The following is a 27,029-nucleotide window of genomic DNA, read 5'->3' on the forward strand; positions in this document are numbered from 1 at the left end:
AGATGAGAAAACTGAGTCTCCAAGCGATTCAAGAGACCAGTGCTAAAGGGTGGCTGCAGTGGGTGTGAACCCAGGTTTCCTGGCTCCATCCAGGTCATGTATGGCCACCTGAGCTGAGGGAAGGTGGGAAACAGGAGCAGAGGTGCCTGGGGACTGAGACCCACAAGGTGGGGATGGGGAGAGAGGCACACCACTTCAAGTTCAAGCTGCTAGTTTTGCAGAGTGTAAAATTACTGCCCAAGTCCCAGAGAATAAACAGAGTTAACACCCCATTAAATACAATGGACTTTGAACGTGAGCTTGAGACGTGCCCAGATTGAAACTAGCTGAGCAGGAGCTGGCCCTTGAGTAAAATGTATCACAGGTATTGCCTTAACGTTTCCAAAACAGAAAAACCCAGTGTGGGGAGAAGAAAGCGCCAGCAGCAGCTCTGCAGGCTTGGGGCTGAGAATCCGGTAATGAAGTCTTTCTGGAAGGTAAGAAAGGGCTGTGTGCTGCATGCTATTTTTAAACCTGCTGGAGCAGCACGTGTATCCTGCCCCGCGCACTTTCTCCAGCAGAGGAGGGGCCCCAGGGAATGCAGCCAGGAATTTAGATGCTATTTATTGTATTTCCTTTTATCAGTCAAATGATTTTCCTATTTCCCACATAGATAAAGATCTTCTGCTTACCGCTCCAGCTTGTTGACCTTGTCAGGACTGCTGTGCAGTCTGGAAATTGGTCCCAGAGAGAGAAGGGCATTGTTGTGAGGGGTTTGTTTGGTGGTTGGGTTTTTCTTCTCCCAACAGGGAGGAGATCCGTTTACCAAAAAAAAAAAAAACCAAAATTTAAAAACCTGCCAAAAAACAATAAGTGATTGTTTTGTGCCTTTTTGCAAAACTTCAAAGTTGTCCAAGCAGTGCCACTTGCCAGCCTCCCTCTGACCCCCACCTGAGTATCTCCATCCTATCTTTCACCATCACACACACACACACACACACACACACACACTGCAGCAGCAAGCCTGACCCTGGGCCGCCGCTGAGCCGCTGTCTTGGCAAGCGGTGGAGCAGAGGGGGCGGCAGCTCGCTCTTAGCTTGTAAGCTGAGCCAGTCTCTCTGAGGTGCCAGCCCCTAGGAGATGCCAGCATGCCTGAGTGGGAGCAGTAACAACTTCCCCTCGGCTGGCAGCCTCGGAGCCAGCAAGGCCTCCAGAAGCCGCATTCCCAGGCGAGGGAGTGGCCGCAGGGCTGCTCTGCAGCGGGGAGGTCTCCTCCTGGGCCGGCCGCTTTCTTGATCTGGCCTGGCCCGGGCCTGCCGGCCAGGTTCGGAGACAGGAGCCGGCCCCGCTGTTCCTCACCTTCTCAGGGATGCAATCAGCGGATGCTGCTGGAGCCTGGAGTTTTATTATTATAAATCCTCTCCATTTTTGGCTCTTTCTTAACCCCCAAACGTAAAGAGGGCCAGCTCGACGGAGGGAGTGCAGCCCCTCGCAGACCCAGCGTTTGGACGGCGAGGAGCTGCCGGCGGCCTCCTCACCCGCCCGGGTCCGCGGTGGATTCTGACTGCCGCCCGCTTTCCGGAGGCCCCGGGTTCTTCTCCACCGTCGTGGTGCTTCCGGGCCGGGACAGCAGAGGGCGCTGGCTCTCCTGACAGCACATGTGTCACTGCGGCTCCCGCATCTGGAACCCGGTTCCACCACTCTCTTACGAAATACTGCTGGCCCGGGATCTGTCTGTGAGACGCGCTGGCACCGAGTGAGCATGCACACACATCCAGAACTCCACTTTCTCATTAGCGCTATTTCTCCCTCAAGAGCACTTGTGGAATGCGGGGAATTTGTCTTGCCAAGGCGGCCAGCGCCTCTGAATCTGGGGCTTGGTCAGGCCTGGGTGGAATGTTCCGAGGGACCACCTCTGGTCTGCAGCCTTTGCCCTGCCCTCCCACGTGGGGTGAAAAAGAAAACAGAGGAGCGGGGACCACCCAGATCTTTCCCCTGAGGGGAAGAAAGCAAAAAATGTTTGGCCTTGACCTTCCACGCCTCCCTCCCAAAGAGAGCAAGTGCCCACATTTCCAGGTTCTTGAGAAACAAGATGTAATTCTAAGAAAGCATCTTCCTAAATTACAAGCGATTGGAAATGCCAATGCGGTATGCAACATGGAGTCCGGAAAGGAGACACTGGACAGAGGAGGGGAAGGGCTGGAGCCAGGAAAGGGACCTGGTTTCTATTCCAAGACGGCTCCCTAGACTTCCGAAAGCTGCATGCATTTAAATGTCCACATTTCCCCTGCAGAAGCCAGTAATCTGTACTTCTCTTGGCCAAACAGCACATCAGTCTAATACGGTGTGGGAGAAATATGTTACATCCTTTTTATGAACAGAATGTTAACACCACCGAGAATCAATATTTATATCCAGGAACACAATGACCTGGCTTGTTTTGTGCTGCTGTAGTTTTAAGAAAGGGTCGTTTGGAAGCAGCTGAGAGGATCCCCCCACCCCCACCCTCTTCCTGCCCAGAAAGGCTGACCTACCAAGGCGAAGCAGCTAGGGGCTCAGGCATCTAAAGGTTTTCAGCCTCTGTTCCTTCCCTTCCTGCCCCTGCTGCCCTCTGTCTCTTGGGAATTGCAAGAGGAAGCCAGAACGCAGCAAGTGGGGCAGGAATCTGCAGTGAGCTGCAGGACGTGAGATAGCATCCTGTCTGCTGTGGGGACAGTCAGTGAGGGCCTCAGTGAGGGGGAAGAGGGTCAGGCTCACGTCCTGGCACTTTCTACTGCATAGCAATGTAAGAGAGGATCCAGCTTAACATAAATTCTTAGACAGGAGATTTCTGGGGGTTCGGGGTGAGATGACACATTCTTTCATGCTGGTAATATTTTTTTTTTTGGCTAGGCAGTTACCCTCATCTGAGACAGCTATTGTGATGGAGATGGAAGCCAAGTCTCCCCTCCTCAAAATGCTGTCTATTCTTCCAGAGGCTTTTGGGAAACTGCATCGAGACCCTTAGGCTGGTTTTTTCCTTGGTGCTGGTTTTATTTTACTGCCTTTTAGAAGCTTCTGGGCCTGCAGCCTGGAGTCAGCTACTTGCTCCTTGCAGGTAAAATCCTTACCTAATTATAAAAACAAAACCAACCAAACAAAGCCTTTCCCCCTTTCCCAGAAGATTTAAATTTGCCTGCATCAGAGCATCTAAGATTATGAGAGTCCTCTTCATCTCGTGGACTGAATTGGAGAGCAGTTCCTCGTTTGGCAGAGCAAGCAGCCCTATTTCATTTTCACATTAGATGCTGAAGGTTACCACTTTTAACAATAGCACTTGTCTCTCTCATTAAATGCCTGGAGCTCATTATGGTATAACCTGCAGAAAAGTCTTTACTGCTTTAATAGGCATGATCTTTAGAAAAGATCCTTTGGCTTATGTATAAGATCAAGACATGATTAATCTTGGCCCCATTTAGCTATGGGTCAGGTTTTCAAGCTACAGTGAAGCTCCTTCTTTGCATGATCACAATTTATAATTTTCTATAATCTATAGCCCTTTCTCCCGTGTTGTTAGCATGTTTAGTTGCTGCAGTTCACTTGGTCTGTCCTGTTATTTTCATCCAGTTCTAAGAAATGAGTAAATATCCCAATCATATTTGCTACAAAATCAGCCACGATAAACAAATGTTATTTCACGGTAAGCATTCGGATGTTTAGCATCTTCTTTACAGATGCAAGCTTCCCTGATAGCTCAGCTGGTAAGAATCCACCTGCAATGCAGGAGACCCCGGTTCAGTTCTGCTGGTGAAGGGATAGGCTACTCACTCCAGTATTCTTGGGCTTCCTTTGTGGCTCAGCTGGTAAAGAATCTGCCTGCAATGAGGGAGACCTGGGTTTGATCTCTGGGTTGGGAAGATCCCCTGGAGAAAGGACCCGCTACCCACTCCAGTATTCTGGCCTGGAGAATTCCAAGGACTGTATAGTCCATGGGGTCACAAACAGTCGGACACGACTGAGTGACTTTCACTTCATTTTACAGATGCAAAGCTCCCCTTGCAGAAATCCCGCACAAGAAACCTATGCAAGTTAAGTGATCAGACAACAAAGAATCTGCCTGTGATGCAGGAGACCCAGGTTCAATCTCTAGGTTGGGAAGATCCCTCTGAGAAGGGAATGGCTACCCACTCCAGCATTCTTGCCTGGAACATTCCATGGGCAGAAGAGCCTGGTGGGCACAGTCCATGAGGTCTCAAAGAGTGGGACAAAACTGAGTGACTAACACTTTCCAAGTTTACAGATACAAAGCTCCTCCTGCAGAAATCCCATGCAAAAAACCTCTGTAAGTTAAATGCTCTGAACATCTTTAAAGATACTGCCTAATTTAGGCCAACAGGAAAGTTGCAGCTGGGTCCAGATGCTATTTCTGGTTTCAAGGACAAGGACAAAAGAATAGTCAAAATTGGTGATAGGGTCAAGGATCCAACAGTGACATTTTTAGCCAGGATGGTAGAGGTTGGCGGGATATGTTTGCCTGCAGAGCAGCACCAGGATCAGCGAGGAAAAGGTTAACACAAAAAGCCTTCTTGGGTGTCTTTAGTAAGTATCACCCCAAGTCCAGACCTATCTTTTAAGCATTAGAATTGTCAGTATAGATGCTTACTTAACACCTACTCTCTTGCATCTCAAATGAAGATGCCCACAAGGATCTGACTTCTGGCCACTCCTACCTGCCCTTGTCTGCTCCTGCTCCAGGCCACCCATCTCAATAAATGATTTGAAGCCAGAGATCCATCCACAGCTGCTTTCTCTTCCTCCCTCCTTCTCACCTCTAGCTCATCGCTCTTCCTGTTTAAATAGCTTTGTTCTACCCTCTTCTCCCCTTGGTCTTTTCTGCCTCAGCCTCTGTCGGAGCTCCTACCATCTCTCACAGCCACAGCTGCCCTCCCTATTCAGTGCTTGCTTTCTGCAACTCACTCTTTAGAGAGCAGCCAGGAGAATGGTCGAAAACCACATGCTGGATTATATCATTTCCCTTTTTGAAAGCTTCAGTGGATTTCCCCTGCACTTCATACCCAAGATCCTTCCGTGGGTCAACAAGACCTCATGCGGTCTAGCTCCTCTCTTCCTCTTGCTACTCTTCCCCTGGTTCTCTCTGCCCCATTCCCTTGATTCTCAATCAGTGCCTTTAAAACACACAAAAGGCTGCCCATCATGTTTTCTTCCTGATTCTACCTATATCCTACTGGTTTTTCAAGTCTCATCTTAAGTGTCACTTCCTTGGAGAGGCCTTGGTCCCTCTTCCCTGCCCAGATGCTCTCGTGTCCCACCACTCTTCATGCATTTGATCCCAAATAGTAATAACCTATCTGTTTAGCTTTGTTCATCGCATTTCTTCCACTAGACAGAAAGCTCCATGAAGGCAAGAACTGTGTCCATAAGGCTGCATTCCTTAAGTTTGCCACAGAAAGTAATCAGTATCAGTTTAACAAATGAATGAAACTCAACTGTAATAGGGACAACTGCTTAAAGGATTTATGTTTCCTTCCTGGTGAATCTGCCTGGTCAGACCACATGTTACCCCCAAATTCCTCCTTGAGAGGATTCATCATTGTGGGTTGACAGAAACCAAGCCCAATTCCCAAATGTTTCTCCAATCTGCTCCTTTACTACCCCCAGTACAGGCTCTTCTTGCTTCTTGACCTGAGTTTTTCTTTAGAATTTTATTTGCTTATTTATTTTTTGCTGTGCTGAGTCTTCATTGCTGCTCAAGCTTTTTCTCTAGTTGCAGCAAGCAGGGGCTATTATTCTCTAGTTGCCATACGTGGGCTTCTCATTGTGGAGGCTTCTCTGTGGCATGCAGGCTCTAGAGCACAGGCTCAATAGTTGTGGTGCACGGGCTTAGTTACTCCGCAGCATGTGGGATCTTTCTGGATCAAGGATCAAACCCATGTCTTTTGCATTGGCAGGCGGATTCTTTACCATTGAGTTGCCAGGGAAGTCTTTGACCTGAGTTTTTTGACAGTCTCATAACCAGTCTGTCTCCATACTGTCTTGAATTCAGGAATCTGACTAGGACTCAGAACAGCAAGCATGGACGGAGAAAAAAATTACATCTTGATTTTCAGAAACCTCTAACTGGAAATTTGCACTTTCTTTGATTATAAATGTTGGCACAAGCCCCAGCAGTACTGGCAGGACCTATGACTTTGGTACCAACAGAATCACAGATATTTTTACATCACATTACTGCTGTTGCAAATGTTGAAATATCATTTATGATCAATACTACTTTAAAATTATGGTAGTTATTAGACCTGTTGCTAGATTATGTTATTTAATTCTTTAGTAGTAAACAGACATTCCTATTAACTTTTTCATATTAATATTATTTAATAATAATATTAATATCTTGATAGCTATTTTTCAATATAGTTATTTTCCTCTTGGTAAAGCTATGCATTTTATTTTCTGCACTTGAAAACATTATTTTGAGAAGGCTTCACAGACTTCACCAGACTGCTGAAAGTGTTCATGACAGAAAAAATGTTAAGAACCTCTGGTCTAGTTTTTCTTCATCTCATATCTCTACCATGCAAAAACAGCCTTAATGCCTTCCCCCTGGCTGCAACGTAAAAACTAAATTCCTTCATATGGCACTCAAGGACCATTTATAGCCATATTCAAAAAAACCTTCCTATCTTCATTTTTTTAATCAATACTCTGGATACAACACATGTTCCAAACCTGCTGAATCACTGGAGTACACCAAAAATGCACGCATATCTCCAGATCTATTTTTAGCTTCTCTTAAAGAGCTTTTTTTTTTTAAAGGCCTACCTCAAAATGTTACCCTGGTAAAACCCTCTTTTGACCTCTCCCAAGTACAACCACTGAATCCTTCCTTTGTATTTTTGGGAACACTTTGCTTACAGTGATTTGATAATTTGGGCTTCCCTGGTAGCTCAGCTGGTAAAGAATCCTCCTGTAATGCAGGAGACCCTGGTTCTATTCCTGGGTTGGGAAGATCCCCTGGAGAAGGGATAGGCTACCCACTCCAGTATCCTTGGGCTTCCTCAGTGGCTCAGTCAGTAAAGAATCTGTCTGCAATGTGGGAGACCTGGGTTCGATCCCTGGCTTGGGAAGATACCCTGGAGGAGAGCATGGCAATCCATTCCAATATTTTTGCCTGGAGAATCCCCGTGGACAAAGGAGCCTGGTGGGCTGCAGTCCATAGGTCACAAAGAATCAGACACGACTGAGCGACTAAGCACAGCACATTTGCTAATTTATCAGATCTTATGTTTCTTTTGTGTTATATTGTGAACTTCTTGAGGCAAGAGATGTCCTCAACTTTACACCCCAAACACATAGTAAGTACTTGCTTGAAAATGTTTGAATGAATGAATATATGTAAAATACTCATTCTCCCTAGGGATGAGTAAAATCCATAATGAACACGTTAGTCTGTCCTTCTAAACAATAACTTCTTTTAAAAAAGCCTTTTATACTATATTGCAGTATCAACAACATTGTGATAGTTTCAGGTGGACAGCAAAGGGACTCAGCCATACATATACATGTATCCATTCTCCCCCAAGCTCCCCTTCTATCCAGCCTGCCACATAACATTGAGCAGAAGGAACTTCTTTTGATTCATTTAAGTCCACTTGAAAAATCCACCAACCCAAGAAAAATAGTCACTGCCTGGACCCAGCTGCCTTTGGTTAATTTCTGTCCTTGAAGACAGCAGAAGCACCTCTAGCAGGAACCCATTTGCTGATTCCATAAACCTTTTGGCTGTATCACTGATGTCTTCTCATATTTCCCTTCTTTGACTGATGCCAAATATATTTTCATACAGTCTCCTTCAAGCAGACGCTTTCTATTACTTGCCCAGGATTTTCTAACCATCAGGTTATGGCATGATTTTCATATTCTAGAACATTCAGCTGCTTTATGCCAATCTTAAACAAATACAGATGGATGGTTTAAAAAATTCTTTTCCTAAGGAGCTTGAAAAATTAAAAAGGAGACCATTCCTTAATTTCATAGTTCAGTGAACAGCTTGAGTAACCAGATCTACGTGTGTGCGCGCAGGCACCGAGGATGGAATGTTAGCAGCCCTGACCTGAAGTTAGAATCTCACGGAACCATAGACTTTTAAGAGCTGAAAGGAATCTTTTTAATGAATAGCAGAGAGATGTGTCTAGCCCAGGGTTGATCTGGTGGCTGAATCTCAAATTTAGCAACTCCAAACACAGAATTCTTATTCTTTTCCTCCACAATGCTTCACCCTTAATTCTACACCATCTCAGACAGTGGCACCTGTCTACTACCCGGTTGCTCAAACCCTTCAGAAGTCATTCTCCACATGAAGCCCCTCAGCAACTTCTGCTCATTATACTTCCAAAATACATTTGGAATTCATCAGCAGCCCCCACTGCCACCATGCTAGGCTAAGCTGCTGTCACCTGGGTCCCTGGGCCAACCTTCTAACCGACCTTTTTGATTCCTCTCTTGCCTCCTCCTAATTCCCTTCATAGCAGCCAGGGTGCTGCTATTTTTTAAAATATTCTGCTATTCTATTCTTTAAAAACAGAAATCAGACCTTGTCACTTACTTTCATCGATCACTTCATACTATACTTATGATACAACTTAAATTTTTATCACATTTTACAAGGTATTATTTGTATGCTATATAATCTCATTATTGTCTACCAACTTCAAAGCCCCTCTACCTCTCCGTCTCCTGTCAGTCTCATTAAATATCTCTAAGATAGTATGGCTACAGTGGAATGTGGAGTCAGAATGATCTGGGTATAAATCCTTTCTTTGCCTCTTCCCAGTTGTAACACCTGCATGTTGCTTATCAGCCTTGAGCCTTAATTTACTTACCTGGAAAATGGTATAATAGTCCTACTCTATAAAGTTGTGGTTCAAATTAAATGTGTGTGTGTGCTTGGTCATGTCTAACTCCTTGCGACCCCAAAGAATGAATTAAATTATATATATATATATAATTTATATAAAAACTAGCTTGACTTATAGTATGTGTCTAATTCTTCTTCCCTCTTGAGTCTTTCATAAATTATAATAGCTAAATTTAGGTGTCTGTTCTATGACAGGTACTAAATATCTTACATGGATTAATCCACATGAAAACTGTACACTATAGAGACTTCCTTGGTGTCCAGTGGTTAAGAATACATCTTCCAAGGCAGGGGATGCAGGTTTCAATCCCTGGTCAGGAAACTAAGACTCCGCCTGCTGTAGGGCAACTAAGCCCCTACCTTTCAACTAGAGAGCCTGCACACTCTAAAGCCTGTGCTCTGTAGCAAGAGAAGCCTGTGCATGCGCTACTAGGGAAAACCCATGCACCACAGTGAAGAGCCATGTGCTTCAGTGGAGGTCCAGCGCAGCCAATAAAAAACCAAACCAAACCAACAAAGCCAAACAACCCCACCCCCACACTGTACACAATGGAAACTATAAATATCCCTGTGTTACAGACTGAGCCACAGACTGGTTTAAGCAACTCACCTTAGGTTACACAAGCAGAAAAATGGAGCCCAAACTCTAACCCAGCAGTTCAATCTGATTTTAGAGGTAGTGAAACAATCATTGACTATCTTTATTGTGACCCCACAGTACGAAATACATTTCACATTGTAACCCATCACATGTGTCTGCTCTAAAGTGGAAACAAGTTTCACAAAATAATATTTACCCTTACTGGGCTTCCCTTGTGGCTCAGAGGTTAAAAGTGTCTGCCTGCAATGCGGGAGACCTGGGTTTGATCCCTGGGTCGGGAAGGTCCCCTGGAGAAGGAAATGGCAACCCACTCCAGTATTCTTGCCTGGAGAATCCCATGGACAGAGGAGCCTGGTGGGCTACAGTCCACGGGGTTGCAAAGAGTCGGACACGACTGAGTGACTTCACTTTCATATGCAGTGCACTCTTCAATTTAATGAAAAAAGGTTTTGATCATCTTATTGATTTAATGACCTGTTAATGAGTCAAAAGCATACTTTGAAGAAGTATTATTGTCTAAATTACAATAATCCAACTACTTTCACCTTTCAGCTACCTCAACTGCTGCTAGAAAACTTTGATGGTTAACAGTATAGACTTTATGTTTCATTTACATTTCAGAGAAAGCCCTTATTAGTTAAGATGCTGATCCCACAAGACTTAATTTCCCATTGCAAACTCTTGCAATTATGGAAAAATCAGCTCTTGTCAGGTGAGATTCAAGCAATACACTCTCCAAAAAGTATTTACCACCATTAAAACTCTTAATTACAGGCTGCCCTGTGTTAGAACTATTTATGCAGATATCTGTTCTTCCCACTGGACTGCCATGCCAAGGGCAGAAATATATTTTATAAATACTTTTGTAGTTCCAAACAGTGAACTGACATGAAGTGGAAAACACAGAAATAAAGAACTGGCTCTGGTGTTCGAGACTCAGACAAAAGGCTACTTCTATATCCACTGTCTTATATATTCTTATCTAAACATCTAAGGCATTTTCTTCCCATCCCAGTAGTTCCAAGTGGTTTACAAAAATTCTTCTATCTGGGCAATTTGCATTGACCCTGCTCTTAGTTTCCCAATGCCATCCTTATCTCACAGCTCCTCCTCCTTTCTGCATTTTTCTAGGCTAAAAGACCTGACATTTATGCTTCTGGCAGACGATCCTCCCTGTGGACCACATTCTGCCAGCACTAAACTGAAATGGTTTCTGGGTAAGTGGAAGTACATTAACATTTTCACTTGATCTTTTAAATTCTCAATCCTCATCTTTTTTGTGAGCTAGGGTACGAGCTAGTGTTTATTTCTATAGATATTTTAAAATATATTTTAAGCACTGGCTATGTGTCAGCATGTAAATAAATAAAACAAAGACAAGGTCCTTGACTTGGAACCCTCAGTTGAAAAGCAGGAAATTTAGAGGGCAGGAAGTAGCTATGAGCTTTTCTGCCAAGCAATACTTCAATCTCCCCACCCGTAGGGAAAGATTATCCTGTTGTTGTTTTAATCCACCAGATGCTGAACAGTTAGAGAAAGGGAACAAACAACTGGAGGAAACACTGCCACCTGTTAATGCTGACTTTTACCAGACAAGACTGGCCACCAGCTGTTGAGAGGTAAGGGATGAACTAAGGTGGCAAGAGGAAAATGCTAACTCTGGTTGAATTTGGTTGTCAGCTTTTTGGCTGTTTAAGTTGGGGGAAGTACCAAGGAAGTACATGGTCATTCATGATGGCCAAGGGGCAAAGACAGGATAATACATCTTGCTCACTAGCAGAGCAGGGCTGGCCTTAGAGTCTGGGCTGGCCTATGCATACATACAGTCACATATGAGTCATGTAACTAACTCAGTTGCCTACTTGGTATTTATTTTCTCCTTCCTTACTGACTAAAACCTGTATATTATTGGAGGCAGTAATGTCCGAGGAAAGGTGATAATCCTTGGCCTCCCATAGCTAGCTGTTGTCACATGACTGCATTCTGGAAGCGTTGTGTGGTTTCTAGGAAGACTCTTGAAAGGGTGCTGACTCAGCTGAGTTTGCCCATTTTGTCCTTGGCCTTTTTCTTCCTTTAAGCTGCCAGAATTTCAAATGATGGCTGATGGTCAAGTGGCTGTTTTTGACAATGAAGTGACCTTGAGAAAGGAACCTTCTTGTGGTGCAGACAGGAGCCCCTATACTGGTCTTGGATTGCCTACCTTTGGAATACTTTTCAGTGAGACAAATGTGTCTTATTTAAGCTTTTGCTGATTTGAGTTTCTGTTAAACATAGTCAAGTCTGACCCTGAGTTGCCTCAATAATTCCTGGCATTCATTTAAGATTCTTCATAGCCTCCAAAGTACAGTCAATTCATCACCCAATTCTATCTTTCTGACAAGTGTAAGAGAGCTGAGGCATGTCAGATGAGGAAACTGGGAACAAAGCAAGTCTTGCCCAATGCCACATAACTAGCTTACTCAGAGGGCAGCAGGCTTTGGAAGCCAGGAGAGCTCATCCCTAGAATTTTAAAAGCATGCTGAAGTAGGCGACAAATTTCCTTTAAAACAGATTTTGACTAATGAAGGTAGTGTTACTTTTGAAGGCAAGTATTTAAGGAAAATTTATCTCTTTAGTCAAAAGGAAGACTGTCTTTAGGCCTCCTATCAAGGGGGCTGAAGTCACTGACTTTAAGAACATGAGACTTCTTTCAAGTTGCCTCCAGAATACTACTGCTACGTTAGAATGAATTATAATTCATTGTATCCTTATAGCATACATTAGGAGAACTGAACCCTCAAACAGGCTAAGACACATTTTGAATAAGCAATTAATAAAATGAATGTTACCATTTTAAAAGTGTAACAGACAATGATTAATGTAGAGTTAACAAAGTCTTTATGATAACAAGGCAATGCAGGTAAAACTGAATCGAGTGGATTCAACATAGAAAAGTTTTTAATGAGGCAAACATCAAGCAAGCATATCGACTTCTTTAAAAAACAAAGAAAATCTAAAAGTTTAATTACAAAAACACTTGTACAGAAAACTTGGCATTTCAACAGTTTCAAACACGTGTATACATTTTTTCCCTAAAATTTCATTCTGTCAGAATCTGTCTCATTTTCCTCAGCTGCTCTTTGTGTTTTAATAAAAAGAAAGAAATCTGTAACACTGAATAGGCAACAACTTATTTCTTGAGAAGAACATATTAGTGCAATAATATCTACAAGTTTACTGGGAAATGTGAATTTGGTATTGTGTTAGCCTCTGAGCTCACTTACTACCTTCCTGGCTGGGCACAGAGGAGAGAGCAGACAAGACAGACCTGCTTCCCAGAGCCTTCTTGTTTTGTGGCAGTTGAATTCCAGCCACCAGTGAGTCAGGTGTAGCTGCTGGGGGGCCAGCATGTCAGAAGCAGGTTGCTATTTTGTGAAAATGCTTTCAAACTGCCAGCTTTCTTGAGATCTCATGCATTCCCGATTACGGATGTCTCTCAAGTCAGTGTCAGGTATCTATCCAGACGAAGGAGAAGGATGAGCTCTGGCCCTATTACAGCCTTCCCTGGTGCACAGCACTGCTAATAAGGCTGTGCAAAACTAACACAAAGGCGAGACAGAGAGAAATATGAGGAGGAAGAAAGGAGACAAAGTATTTGGCAGAAGGCAGACACAAACTCCAGAACTGGCTTGGCTGTCCTTCTGCCACAGACAGTGCATTCCAGCTTGGACTGAGCAGGCAGGGTGTCTGAGAGAAGAGCTAGGAATGGCCAGTGAGAGTAGGAAAACACAGAAGAGCAGGTGAGTTGGCAGGTTTATAGAGATAATGATGGGCTCTTATTCTCAAAGATGGCCAGGGTGGTATATGTATGGGCTTCAGTACATGAAAATTTGATGTGTGTTCACGTAAGAACTTTTAACAAGGTTGTTTTTTTGCTGTTGTTTTGTTTCCTTTGGGTTAAGAAAGAAATCAGGGGCGGAGATGCTGAGAAGACAGGAGGGTTGCAGCAACATGATGGGGGTGTCTGGCTTGCACCCTGGCCTGTGAGCATACTGTGAGGGGGCCACACTTCCACCTGCCCTTGGTGGCGTGGTGCCTAGACAGTGGGCTCAGTGTGCCCTGCTTTGGTTCCAAAGATCTCAGCTGCAACCGCCAGCCTTGTGCTCCACAGCATCAACACATAACACAACAAAACCAAACCCTGAGGTGAAAATCAGAAACCTCTCTTCCCTTTTGCTGTGTATTTTTTTTTTAATCACAAGAGGGGAGAGGGAAGGAAAGCCTGTCCCTTTGACACAGACTCTGCAGTTATGATTAGAGAAGAAAGACAAAGGATGGAGAATTCCTCTGTGTTCTCCTCTGTCAGCTGGCAGTATTCTGATGACATTTCCGCCATCTGTATCCATAACTTGGTACACCTCAAGCACACAGGGATTTCCTCTGTTTTCACTTATAAGAAACTTTAGGATCTTTTTCACTACCAAGTGAGAAACTACTTTTCTTGTTCTGTCCTGTTTACCAGTGACCTTTCTCTCAGCAAAAATATTCCACAAGTCACTGCCAACAGATGGGAACAGAAGAGCCTTGCTGGGGCCGGGACGCAGGGTACGTGCAGGAGCGGTGCTTAGAAAACAGCAGGCAGTACCAAAGGGGGAAGGAAAGAGTGCTCTCCTTCAGGGCAGCAATCACAAAGCCTCCACTACAAGGGCTGGCACCCACTGAGCGCTGTGTGGGGTATGAGACACAGCCTCGCTCCACAGGACACTGTCAACAAGAAGCTCCTTTCTTTGGAGTCACAGCAGGACAATGATGGGAGAAGATTGGGCCTGTCCAATGAGAGAAACTCTCCTTCAGAGCCCTGCTGAGCCACAAAGCCCAGAGGTCAGAAAATGGAGACATCTAACTTGGTGGGGTGAAGAAAATATAAAAAAATCAACCCCCAAAAGCATTAAAAAAGTGACAGCTAGGTAGGAAAACCACTGATAAAAACCACAGAGCCAGTGATAAGAGAGTCCAATCTGAATGAAGCAGAACAATGAGAAGGCTTCCTTTCTGCTGCAGAAGGTGCCTGTCTCAGGGGTGTCTAGTCAGCAGAATATATGCAGACCCACTTGAACAGAAGTATAGATGATAGAAGACTGAAGACTTGTACATGGTCAAAGCTTCACAAGGACAATTCCATAGGAAGTTCACATACATGTTCCTTTTGCTGCTCCCTCACATGGCTTCCTGGGGTGAAGGCATGTACCTCATAACTGACGGTTCTTTCACAAGCAGAATAATCTGTACGCCCTCTCTGCCTCCACTCAACTCAAATTTCCACGGATGGCTTCTCATTCTGAACAAGTAAAACCACTTACAGAACATCCTGGAGCTCTAAGACCTGTAGAACTGGGAGAAAAAAAACAAACGAAAAAAGATACCAAAAAGGTAAGCACAGATCAGAAAGGGTTCAGACTTTGGGTGAAAATACTGCGATGCTCTATCTTCAAAAGGGTTAAGGTGAGTAGCAGGGTGTATGTAAACCAAGGAGCTCATAAAACTGCCAGCAGCCAACCTCACTAAGGCATTTTAGACATTTCAACGACAAACGTGGCCCCGCTCCAGTTCAGCCACAATGGGGAGGTTGGAAAATTGCCAGCCAAACACAGAAAACCAAGTATCAGGGACAAATTCGATGATGAAAAATGAGTACTTTGGTCCTGGTCAATCAAACCAACTTTCTTCAAGTATAAATCTAAGGCTCCCTGCATGTGTAGGGAAGTACTGTGTGCATAAGATGAATAAATTCTTACATCGATAAAAATGCAATAACATAAAAAAGTTGTTTTCTTTCCAGTCCTCAAATAGGTAACTATTTATCATTTGGTTCAACTGAAATCAAGCAACATATGGCTTTTGATACATACAGTAGTCACCTCTCCATGTGAAATCACCCCCATGGCTTCCTCCCAGCTCCATTTTTTCTAAGTATAAGTTAGCCACAAAGAAAGATGACAGCTGGGGTAATTCTTCCATTGTATATCTATAAAAAATAATTATAAAATGGCTGAACAAAAATTTACATTATAATTGCTGGATTGTAATTTTTTCCTAATTACCCCCCATTTATCTTACTGCTTTCATTCTAAGATTTTCAGTGTTCTCCCTTGACACCCATCCCTACCCCCTTGTATCAATGTTCTAGAAACTCAATTGCATTTAGATACATGTGTTCTAGTTCTACAATCTGCATTTGCCTACTTAGGTATTTTTAGGCAAGACATCTCACCTCTCTGGGACTCAGTTTCTTTGTATGTACAATGATGGGATTTCTAAAGACCCCTTCCAGCTCTAACATGCTCCTCTAAAAACCATAGACCATTCGCTTCCTTTCACTTGCTGGCTCCTGACAAAGGAAGAAAAGTTTGCCAAGCCCATGTCAGAGTAATTAATTGCACCATGAATGCTGGGGACATCAGGCCTAGTTGTCTGTACATATTTGTATAATGAAGCCAAGCTAGAATTAATCATAGTCTTTATAACTGTTTCATTTGACAGTTTCAGAGGGTGTGGAGAGCTAACCATTCTTGGTTATGTTTACATGGCTAGATTGTAAAAATCTGTAGTAACAAAACCGTTCACATTTTCAGCTACTCTTTCTTTTAAGGGCAAAATATTTGTAGGTTAAAATCAAGGATAATGATAATGTTCTAGGTTTTCAAAGACACCTCAGAAAGCAGATATGACAGTTTATATCCTTAAGATGGGTAAAGCTTTAGGAAAGTCTTACTGGCCAAATGCTCAAAATGGAAAACCATTTTTGGCTCAAAACTCACAACAACTGCCCTTTACCTGTGTGAGGAGACAGCATGTTATCAGTTACCATGTTCTTCCACAGTCCTCCACACTGTTTCTCCCAGCTCTTTCTTTTCAAGCCTACCAGAGTGCTAATTGAAAACACTGTGTGAAAATGAGAAGGGTGATGAGCTCCTGAAAATCCCAGGCCTAGATTTACAAGCTGCTTCCTTCATAAACAGCAGCAGTAATGCCATTTCTTTATTCTGTAGGGAGTCCAGTCATCTCTTAGAAGTATGGTCTGTTCCATCTGGCTACTCACTAGAAGGACAGTAATCCTTTCCCCCATCAGAGCACGACTCGGATAAAGTATGACGAATCGCCCTGTACAGTTACTATTGGAGCCCGTGGCCAAGAAGGATAGAGACGACTGCCTTTGTCTCTGCAGGCAGACACGACCTCGTTAGATAAAGAATTATAGGCGTTATTTATTCTTGCACATGTTGCTCAAGGTCCAGACCATGTTAGAATATGAACATGTATATGAGTATGCTCATTTACCAGTAGGACAAATAAAGATATAAATCCATGACCAGCCTTGCTAAGAAGTGTATCCTGCCATCCACTCTTGTTTTAGGATCCATATATGGCCATTCACCGTATGGTCCAACCCTAAGATTTCCACATAGTTCATATGTCTGCAGGGATGGAACAATTTAATTGACAGACCAAAGGGCTGTCAACTGTGGAATGACAAACTAAAGGGTACTCCACCTCTAGGAATCTGAGTGAAAGAATACCAGTTCCATTTAAGAAATGATACTGATGACTGACCATTAGTACCAAAAAGTTTATAAAGGCAGGCCCCCTTTAGAAATGTATTTTTTCTCTTCTAAAAGGATGTAAAACATATTACAAGTCATTTGTTGAATGTATTTTTTAAAAGTTTATTTTCTCATTTCTCTCCTTTCACTTATTGAGAGTTTATATATTTTTTAATATATTCAATCAAGGCATTAACTGTTTCACTGTAAGTTTAGCCCACATTAACATTTAACACACAACTGTTACTCTGATATTGAGTGGTGAATGAAAAGCTTACTGACATAGGCTTGTACACATACAATGTCTCATTGACTATTGTGAATTATCGTTAAATTTACAGGGAAAAGGAAGCTTAACAATTAAGTGATACTTATTTTGTCCAATGTGTTCTTTGGGGGGTTATTTCCTTTAAATTTCTCACTCAACCTTCAAAACCCTTTGGGAAACTAATACCTAAGAATACAACTTAATAAGTGACACAGCTAGAATTGAGATCCAGCCACAAAAATCATGCTCTTTCTATTAAGCCACATGGAGGTATGCATGAGGAAAAACTATCTTGATTCAGTTTTCCAACACTATTTTCTATATTTAGCAACCAAGCAACAGGAATCTTAAGCCTCCAACTCACTTATTCAATGTCATTCCAGGATTTTAGTAGTATTAATAAAGTCTAATGCCATCTTAGTTTTGATAATGTGCTGGCATGTACGAATCAAGTCAGTGAGCACTCACCATTCCCTAACGATCAAGCCTGTTCACAACTTCTCGAACTGTAGCTATGAAGTTTTCATTGTCTTGGGGATTAGCTAAAATAATACTGTGCAGTCTGTTCATATAGGAGTCGATAGTGTCCACTGTAGGTGTCTCTCCACTTCCTGAAGTGAGATAAGAGAAAGTAAGAAAAGCTTGCCCATTCAGTTCAATAGTAACACAGATCAGTGATTCCACAGCAAAATAAACTTGATTCTAATGGGGTCTGCTCCACAGAGAAGATTTTAATTTCAGAGGAGAGACTTTTAGACCTCAAAGAAATGAAATTAATCCACATACTCTAAATAAACAGATGGACTATTATTGCTGCACAGCATATAAGAGTAGTTGCATAAAACAGGTTAAAGACTCTCTTAGATCTGCTGTGACTATTTTCAACATGAAAACATATATAAGAAATACTAGTATTTATTTTCCTTCCCATTAAGACAATATCACAAAACCAGTACATTTATATCAGAAAAGTGCTCTGGGAGAACAGGTGACGTGGGAGAGGGGATCAAGAAATAAAAACGTCCAGTGATGAAATAAACTAAGTCACGGGGGTGGAGTGTGCAGTATGGTGACTGTAGTCAACAGTATTGTACTCCATGTTTGAAAGCTGCCAAGAACGTGTATCTTAAAGGTTCTCATCACAAGAAGAAAAATTTGTTTGCAACTTAGTATGGTGGTACAGGTTTCCCAGGTAGCACTAGCAGTAAAGAACCCACCTACCAATGCAGGAGAGGTAAGAGTTCACTCCCTGGGTTGTGAAGATCCCCTGGAGGACAGCATGGCAACCCACTCCAGTATTCTTGTCTGGGAAATCCCATGGACAGAGGAACTTGGAGGGCTACAGCCCATAGGGTTGCAAAGAGTAGGACACACCTGAAGTGACTTGGTGTGCATACACGCGTGGTGGCACATGGTAACTAGACTTGCGGTGTTCATTTCACAGCGTATACAGATACAGAATCATTATGTTGTACACTGGAAATTAACACAGTGTTATACATCAATTATAGCACAATTAAAAAAAAAAGAAAAGCACTCCACTGAGGATTTATTACACAGTTTCAACTATTCTGAAAATCAAATTAAGCTTAATAGAAAGTAGATTATGTTAAAATATAATTGAAGGAAAATTTAACTGAGCAGAGTCTGAAATTTTGGATTATTTTAACCAATGGGCTGTGCTGTGCTTAGTGGCTCAGTCGTGTCTGATTTTTTGAGACTGAATGGACTAGAGCCCACCAGATTCCTCTGTCCGTGGGGATTCTCCAGGCAAGAGTACTGGAGTGGGTTGCCATGCCCTCCTCCAGATTTTAACCAATACTGAGATTTTATTACATGACCTACAGAAAACTCTGAGGAAACGACCTCGGAGTTTATTGGTCTTCCCCTTGAAGGGAGACTTCAGCTTCACCACACCAACCCAACATATGCAGCACTTCCCCATCCCCCACCGCTTTACACGACTCAGGTGGGGATGATGTTACCAGGCAAGGGCATGCTGGCGAAGCTGCTGGTCAGCACCTGCCGCAGCGTCTCCAAGTGCTGCTGTAAGACGGTGTTGCGGCTGCGCTCCTGGATCACATCCACCTCCAGCTTCTCCACCGCTGTGCGCATGCTCTCCACGTGCTTTTGCAGGGCCGCGTTCCTCTCCTCAAATTCCATGTTGGATTTGCGAAGCTGACGGAGCTCTGCCTCCCGAGCTGAGGACGCAAGCCCCCCAAAACACAGATAACACAGTGTCTCTGAGGAGTGCAGTGACTCTTCTAGAAGTTCTGCTTAGCTATCTCTAATTAGCTGCCCCTCCTACTGTCCCTAGTCTTATTATGGCCTTTCAGATAGCAATTTCAGCAATAAAACGCCTGGCTCTCCAGAGTTATTTTAATTCTTAAAGCTGGTCATATTCTATACTTAAGACTGCAAGGAACAGCTGCAATTCCCAGTGTTTGTTTGTTGGGTCTGTTTAAAGCTGTGCTATGAGAAGCCTGAGGGGTTTCACAGGGGAATCCTGGGAGATTGGGCAAGCACAGCTGTGGGTCCAAAGCTTATTGTAGTGGGGTCAGCTTTGCTCTTATTTATTTTATATTTTGGACATCCATGCAAGCTTTCATGTGTACAAAGGGTTCTTGGCTAACAGCCTGAAAGCAACTGAATTAGTGATGTATATTTATTTCTTCTGATTCAGAGACTAAAGCTACTTTGACAACACTGGCTGAGCTTTCCTCCACTGGTTTCTGAGTAGCTATTTTTAATAGAGAGTGAAATAGAAGCAGCTTCCTTCTTCCAGACCAGTCCCAGGGTCAGGAATATCACTACCATTGCTTTTGAGCAATTAATTTCTCCTGACAACTAAATCCCCTGTCACAGATGTGAGGAACACAATGCGATCCTTTGGTAATCACCTTTGCTGTGGTTCAGGAATTCCTCTGTAAATATAGGGATGTCAAAAACAGACCGTTCCTTTACTTCTGCTTCTTTCTGTGAATCAAGAGTAACAAAACAGTTAATCCTTAAACTAAACAGTAGTGCCTGCAGCCATAATGGTCATGTTTTCCTTAACGAAATAGTAAGATGAGCAGCAATCAGTCAGTCTAGGTGAGGCTGTGAAGAAAATGTATTCACCTTTCCTTTGGAACCAAACTTTCACAGAGCTCAAGCATGTTAAGTATTCAGATCTCTCAGGTGACAACTGCTGTGCAATGAGAAACCTTAAAATAAACTACATGAACTTCCCTAATGGAGATGGTGGAAACCATTTCTCAGCTCTCTGCTCTGAATAGTCAACAGTGTACAAGGGAGAAAGTGACTGAGGTAGGTATCAGTCACTTCAGTTCAGTTGCTCAGTCACGTCTGACTCTTTGCAACCCCATGGACTGTGGCATGCTAGGCCTCCCTGTCCATCACTGGCTCCTGGAGCTTGCTCAAACTCATGTCCATTGAGTTGGTGATGCCATCCAACCATCTCATCCCCTGTCGTCCCCTTCTCCTCCCACCTTCAATCTTTCCCAGCATCAGGGACTTTTCAAATGAGTCAGTTCTTCATATCAGGTGGCCAAAGTATTGGAGCTTCAGCATCAGTCCTTCCAATGAATATTCAGGACTGATTTCCTTTAGGATGGACTGGTTGGATCTCCTTGCTGTCCAAGGGACTCTCAAGAGTCTTCTCCAACACTACAATTCTAGGTTGGTCATAACTTTTCATCTAAGAGGTAGGTATAGAGAAATAATTTCTGGGTGATTTTTCCATTGCTTCTGTTGGTTATGCATATAAAGTGCTCTCTGAGATAGGATGATTCAATCTAACTTTGCAGAGTGGACAATAAGAATTTTAAGCAGAGATCTGCCAGCCACAAGCAATAATAAGGGTATTCCATTAGGACGTCTACTTATTTACAAGGGCAGCCTATAATGGGGATCTTTCAGACTTTCTTCGGACACAGGAAAAACAAATAAAACCAAAAATTCAGTAATAACTAGGCTCTAAATATGAGAATGCCAAGGATTATGTGAGAGAAAAAATAATAAACCTAAAATTAATTCACCAATAAGCCATTAAAAATAAAAGTCTCACAAAACCACTGCAGAACATATTCCACAATGATCTTTGCGAATAAAGTCAATATTTCAAAATGCTTTAGCAGCAATTTCTACAATGAATTTAAAGTTGAAAGCATTAAGAATATAAATTATAAGTGTCTTGGCAGTATTTAAAATCTTGCATAATATAAGATGGTAAAGAAAACAGTGGGAAATGAGTACTGAAGAAATTACTAGTGAAATCTGAGGATTTCAAAACCTTTATAACATATAGAACAGTTTAAAAAGTCTAGAAATCATTCCTATAAAAACACATTTAGTGCCAGAGATAGAATGTATATTTCCTACTCTTGCCACCACTGGTCTTTTATCTTTGAACACAAATATGATTTGGTGCCCAGCAGAAAGGCTAAGCAGTTAACAGCCTATGAGGGAACTCTGACAGCCAAGCTCCTGTTTTCGTATTGGTGCCTGCCTTGTGATGGAGGGCTGGGCTATGTGAACTGCCTGCCAAGGGCAGCTCATTAAGAGAGACATCTTGGATGGAAGTGTGAAAAACTATGTATTTACCTGAAGAAACTTTCAGCACTTAATTTTTACCCTTTTACCTCTTAAAGAAATAAAGTGAAGTTTTCCAGAATGATTTAAAAACAAACAACAGAAGTATCACTGAAGGCCCCAGTTTCAACAGGCAAAGCTCTGCCTCTAGCCAGTTCTTCAGTTCAGTTCAGTTGCTCAGTCATGTCCGACTCTTTGCCACCCCCATGAATCGCAGCACGCTAGGCCTCCCTGTCCATCACCATCTCCCAGAGTTCACTCAAACTAATGTCCATCGAGTCGGTGATGCCATCCAGCCATCTCATCCTCTGTTGTCCGCTTTTCCTCCTGCCCTCAATCCCTTCCAGCATCAGAGTCTTTTCCAATGAGTCAGCTCTTTGCATCAGGTGGCCAAAGTACTGGAGTTTCAGCTTTAGCATCATTCCTTCCAAAGAACACCCAGGGCTGATCTCCTTTAGAATGGACTGGTTGGATCTCCTTGCAGTCCAAGGGACTCTCAAGAGTCTTCTCCAACACCACAGTTCAAAAGCATCAATTCTTCAGTGCTCAACTTTCTTCACAGTCCAACTCTCACATCCATACATGACCACTGGAAAAACCATAGCCTTGACTAGACGGACCTTTGTTGGCAAAGTAATGTCTCTGCTTTTGAATATGCTACCTAGGTTGGTCATAACTTTCCTTCCAAGGAGTAAGCGTCTTTTAATTTCATGGCTACAGTCACCATCTGCAGTGATTTTGGAGCTCAGAAAAATAAAGTCTGACACTGTTTCCACTGTTTCTCCATCTATTTCCCATGAAGTGATGGGACCAGATGCCATGATCTTCATTTTCTGAATGTTGAGCTTCAAGCCAACTTTTTCACTCTCCACTTTCACTTTCATCAAGAGGCTTTTGAGTTCCTCTCCACTTTCTGCCATAAGGGTGGTGTCATCTGCATATCTGAGGTTATTGATATTTCTCCCGGCAATCTTGATTCCAGCTTGTGCTTCTTCCAGCCCAGCGTTTCTCATGATGTACTCTGCATAGAAGTTAAATAAGCAGGGTGACAATATACAGCCTTGACGCACTCCTTTTCCTATTTGGAACCAGTCTGTTGTTCCATGTCCAGTTCTAACTGTTGCTCCCTGACCTGCATACAGGTTTCTCAAGAGGCAGGTCAGGTGGTCTGGTATTCCCATCTCTTTCAGAATTTTCCACAGTTTATTGTGATCCACACAGTCAAAGGTTTGACATAGTCAATAAAGCAGAAATAGATGTTTTTCTGGAACTCTCTGGTCAGGAGGGGCAGCAGTGAGGAGACACCCCTTGTCCAAGGTAAGGAGCAGCAGCTGCGCTTTGCTGGAGCAGCTGTGAAGAGATACCCCATGTCCAAGCTAAGAGAAACCTAAGTAAGATGGTAGCCAGTTCTTGGTGGATTTCAAAGAGAATTAATGTATGGGTAAGAAAGACTGGTTCCAGAAGAGATCTTAGATATATTTCACAGTGGCTTTCTCTCAACTCTGCTGGCTTACCATATGCTTTAACTCTGTTACTGTACAAGACATAACAGATATAAGTCCACAAATGACTTTAGATAAAGGCTTATAATTTTATCATCCCATCCTGCTCAGTCTCTTACTTAACTGTACTGGCTTGCTGCTGCTGCTGCTGCTGCTGCTGCTAAGTCACTTCAGCTGTGTGAGATCAATTTACTTAGCTATAGGTCTGAATATATGCCAGTCAGATGGGTTGGTGTGGATGCCTGGCTCCCATTACCATGGTACCAAGAGCCCTCTCCAAGGCTTAGATTCTGCTCAGACAGGTAATTCTGTTTTCTTCCTTGCTGGAGCAGTCCAGACCAAGCTAACTACATAAGGGCAGAGGATAGCACCACATAAGTGCATTAACACACTGCCTCTTTGTACAGATTCTTAAGAGTACAAAATAAGAAACACCACAGCAATTAAATGAAACTGTTCAGTCTCTGAAAGGCCAAGAGAGAAATTCTGCTTAACTGAAGAGTCGTCATAAAAACCATCAGCACTGTTCCATTACTTAGTACGTTACTCGGCATTGGAGAGGATACTCTTGGGGGCTCAGATGTACTTGAGCTGCTCCAAGGATCACTCAAGGGATTAAAATCATAAGGATTTCATTACCTCGTCATTGAAGGGGTCTAATTTGTTCACGTTGAGTGTCATTTTGTCATTTTTCATAAATTAAAGGAGAAACAAAATTATTGTTTCTATCTTAGTCCCCACATAAGATTTAGACACTTTCTTGAGAGTAACACTAGCTGACTCCTGGGTCTAGCAGGCTGGCTTCTGATTTGAGAGGAGCAAGAATACTCTTCACTTTGGTTTTCATTCTATATATTGAGTGGAGGGTAAGAGAACAGAGGCCTTTTGAACTGAAACTATTTTGCTGTGATCTAGGCTCAGGGCCAGAATCTCATGAAATGATATGCTTCTCTCAAGTGCCCTTTACTTTAAGGAATGCTCTCAATATTGTGTACAAGGCTGAAGTGCCCCACTGCTATGCAGAATGGCTTGAATGGCTTTCAGGTCAGCATTTCTTGAGCTCTAACAGGGCTCCCCAGTATCTACCTTGGTAACAATGTCTTAGGAATCTAAGTTCCATTAAGGAATACAATAGATTTCTTTACTACATATATACAAATCAAATCATTTCTGTCTCAAGTGGCAACAAATTTTGCTGACACCACAGGCAGCCAGGCCCATTTTAACTTGCAACACTGTTTATTCCATATAGTGTGCGGGCACTGCCAAGAGACCTTAATAAGCCTGGGCTATAGACGCCTGGGTTTCAGTCACAATTCTGCCTCTAACCAATTCCGTAAGTGATTCTGGGACATTCTCTCCTTTCTTAGGCAAGTCATTTTCCTCACTGGCAAAATGAGGGGGTCAGGTGAGAGGATTTCTGAGGTCTTAGTAATTTTGATGTGAGCTTGAAAACTGTTTTATGGCATTTGCCATTTTATTCCTAATAGGATAAGAAAAAGGAAATAAGCATGTATTTAGAAATGTGATGTTTCAGGCACGTTGCAAGATACTTGCTCTTTTATTAACTTCCTCATAGCTCAGGCTACTTTATCCAAAGATATATATGTATATATGTGAAATGCCCCCACAAAACCTAAGTCATCTTTAAGGTCCGATTCAGTTGCTCCTTTCCATGGGGCTTCTGTGGCTTTTTTTTTTTCCACTCATAGTGCTTTCTTATTTTTCTTAACTTTTATTATACTAAGAGGTTATGTGTGGCTGTGTTTAAAAACCGTCAAACCAGTTTTTTAAATTGCAACTGTTTTGAAATTACCTAATTTAGTAAGCTATTATTCAATGAAAAAAAAAAACAAAAACTGATAAAGTGAGTGACATTAATTGAGTCAACAACCTTACTAAGAGAGCTTTATCCTGACCTGGGCATACAACAGACAGGCTTATAAAGCCTAGTGTATATGTACTTGAGAAACTACTGCTGGCTTTCCACCTACTCCCTCCTTTTCTTTGGTTTCACGTGTCTAATCCTGAAACAGGAAAATCACAAAGAGACTTATTCCTTTTCATATACTGCAGCAATTCCTATCATACTAAAATAACATATTTATTAAAATGCTTAATTTTGCAAATCAGCAGCAGCAGCTTCTACGACTGACTAAGTCTACTAAATCTTTTCTGATTGCAACTATTAACTTTATTAGAGGCAAAAAATGCCATGGTTTGGCCAGCAAAATCCATGTTGATGAAAGGAGTCAGTCACTGACTGGAAAATGTGAGATCTAAGATTTTACTGTCGATACTCTCTTTTGTAACTATTAAGGATACAGAAGCTATAAAAGATGCTTAATAGGGAAAAAAAGAAGTTTAGAAAATTTATGATATTGGTGGGCAATAAGTAATTAAACAAGTATATGGCAGTATAGAAAACTTATAACACAATTCAATTATGATTTAAAACATATAGTGTACATACAGTTTCTCAAGCAAAAAAAATTTCATCCTAATTGGAACACAGAGATGTCATATATAACTACATTTATATAGGATTTATATGAAAAATAAAATGTTCATATTTACCATGCTTCTCACTTTATAATTCATGGATGGTGACAAATCTATTTGAATTGTGAATCTAAAAGTTTTCTCTACATTTTGAAGGTAACCAATACCAAATTAGGTATGAGAACTACAACTCCACGATAAATAAGTTATTATTTTGAAGAAATGATTTCCTTGATTTAGTGAAAAACCCAGGGCATGCAAAAGAGTGCATCAGAAAATTCTTTTTGTGTAAGTTTCCATTGTTATTTCAACAAATGGGTTTTGTATAAAAACAAATGAGCATTTGTGGAATAACTCCTCTATATAAGAACATAATGCGAGATGGTATGTGGATGGGTACAGAATGGAAACTAGACCACACATGCCTTCAAAGAGATTATAATCCAAGAGTGTTAATGACAGAAGCACTTGAGTAACTCTGGCACCTTAGCCAGACCAGCTAAGTGCATAAGAGACATAAAGAGAACTGTGAGGTTTAAAGGAAGTTGGAGGAAACAGGAAAAGCTTGAAGGAGAAAAATGGAACTTGAAATAGGGTTTGATGGATGACTAGAATTTAGAGGCAAAATTGGAGGATACGAGAGGGTTAGATACGAGAGGGAAAGAAAGTATTCTCATGAAAGGAAGAATATGAGCACAGACGTGAGGCAGGAAAGGATGGGGCATTTAGAGAACAGTCAGTATTTTTTAAGTACATAAGATATATATGGACAGTTTGGGAGTCTGGAATGGACACGTACATACTGCTATATTTAAAACAGATAACCAACAAGGAACTACTATATGGCACATGGACCTCTGCTCAGTGGGTGGCAGCCTGGAGGGGAGGGGCGTTTAGGGGGGAATGGACACATGTATATGTAGGGCTGAGTCTCCTCCGCTGTTCACCTGAAACTGTCACAACATTGTTATTCAGCTATGCCCTAATACAAAATAAAAAGCTTAACAAAAGAGACAGATATAGGAGTTAGGTTATTTGGAAAGGGAAATTGGCACTTAATTACAGAAAACCCTGGTTGCTGAGTTTGAAT

General features: G+C 42.3%; 1 protein-coding gene and 1 long non-coding RNA gene across 6 annotated transcripts in view; one reads left to right on the plus strand and one right to left on the minus strand.

Moving 5' to 3' along the window:
- Nucleotides 1-343: 343 nt before the first annotated feature.
- On the plus strand, nt 344-16,837 carry LOC112580909. Its single transcript, XR_003105247.2, has 4 exons — nt 344-476; nt 10,626-10,711; nt 11,013-11,113; nt 16,523-16,837. It is a non-coding gene; the product is annotated as an uncharacterized LOC112580909 (long non-coding RNA).
- HMG20A (high mobility group 20A) overlaps nt 12,414-27,029 on the minus strand; it is a 78,434-nt gene continuing 63,818 nt past the window's right edge. For 4 of the 5 annotated variants that reach the window (XM_006080700.4, XM_006080697.4, XM_025271488.3 and 1 more), the window contains 4 exons: nt 20,243-20,318; nt 19,328-19,543; nt 17,811-17,953; nt 12,414-14,864 (listed from right to left, as the gene is read on the minus strand). In XM_006080700.4, the coding sequence (XP_006080762.1) occupies nt 17,817-17,953; nt 19,328-19,543; nt 20,243-20,318 (429 nt within the window). In that variant the 3' untranslated portion in view covers nt 12,414-14,864; nt 17,811-17,816. Of the gene's footprint in view, nt 15,499-17,810; nt 17,954-19,327; nt 19,544-20,242; nt 20,319-27,029 lie in introns of all 5 variants that reach the window. The other variant, XM_044933316.2, reaches the window with a different exon arrangement.

Source organism: Bubalus bubalis, chromosome 20 (genome assembly GCF_019923935.1).
Source record: "Bubalus bubalis isolate 160015118507 breed Murrah chromosome 20, NDDB_SH_1, whole genome shotgun sequence".
NCBI classification, from domain to species: Eukaryota; Metazoa; Chordata; class Mammalia; order Artiodactyla; family Bovidae; genus Bubalus; species Bubalus bubalis.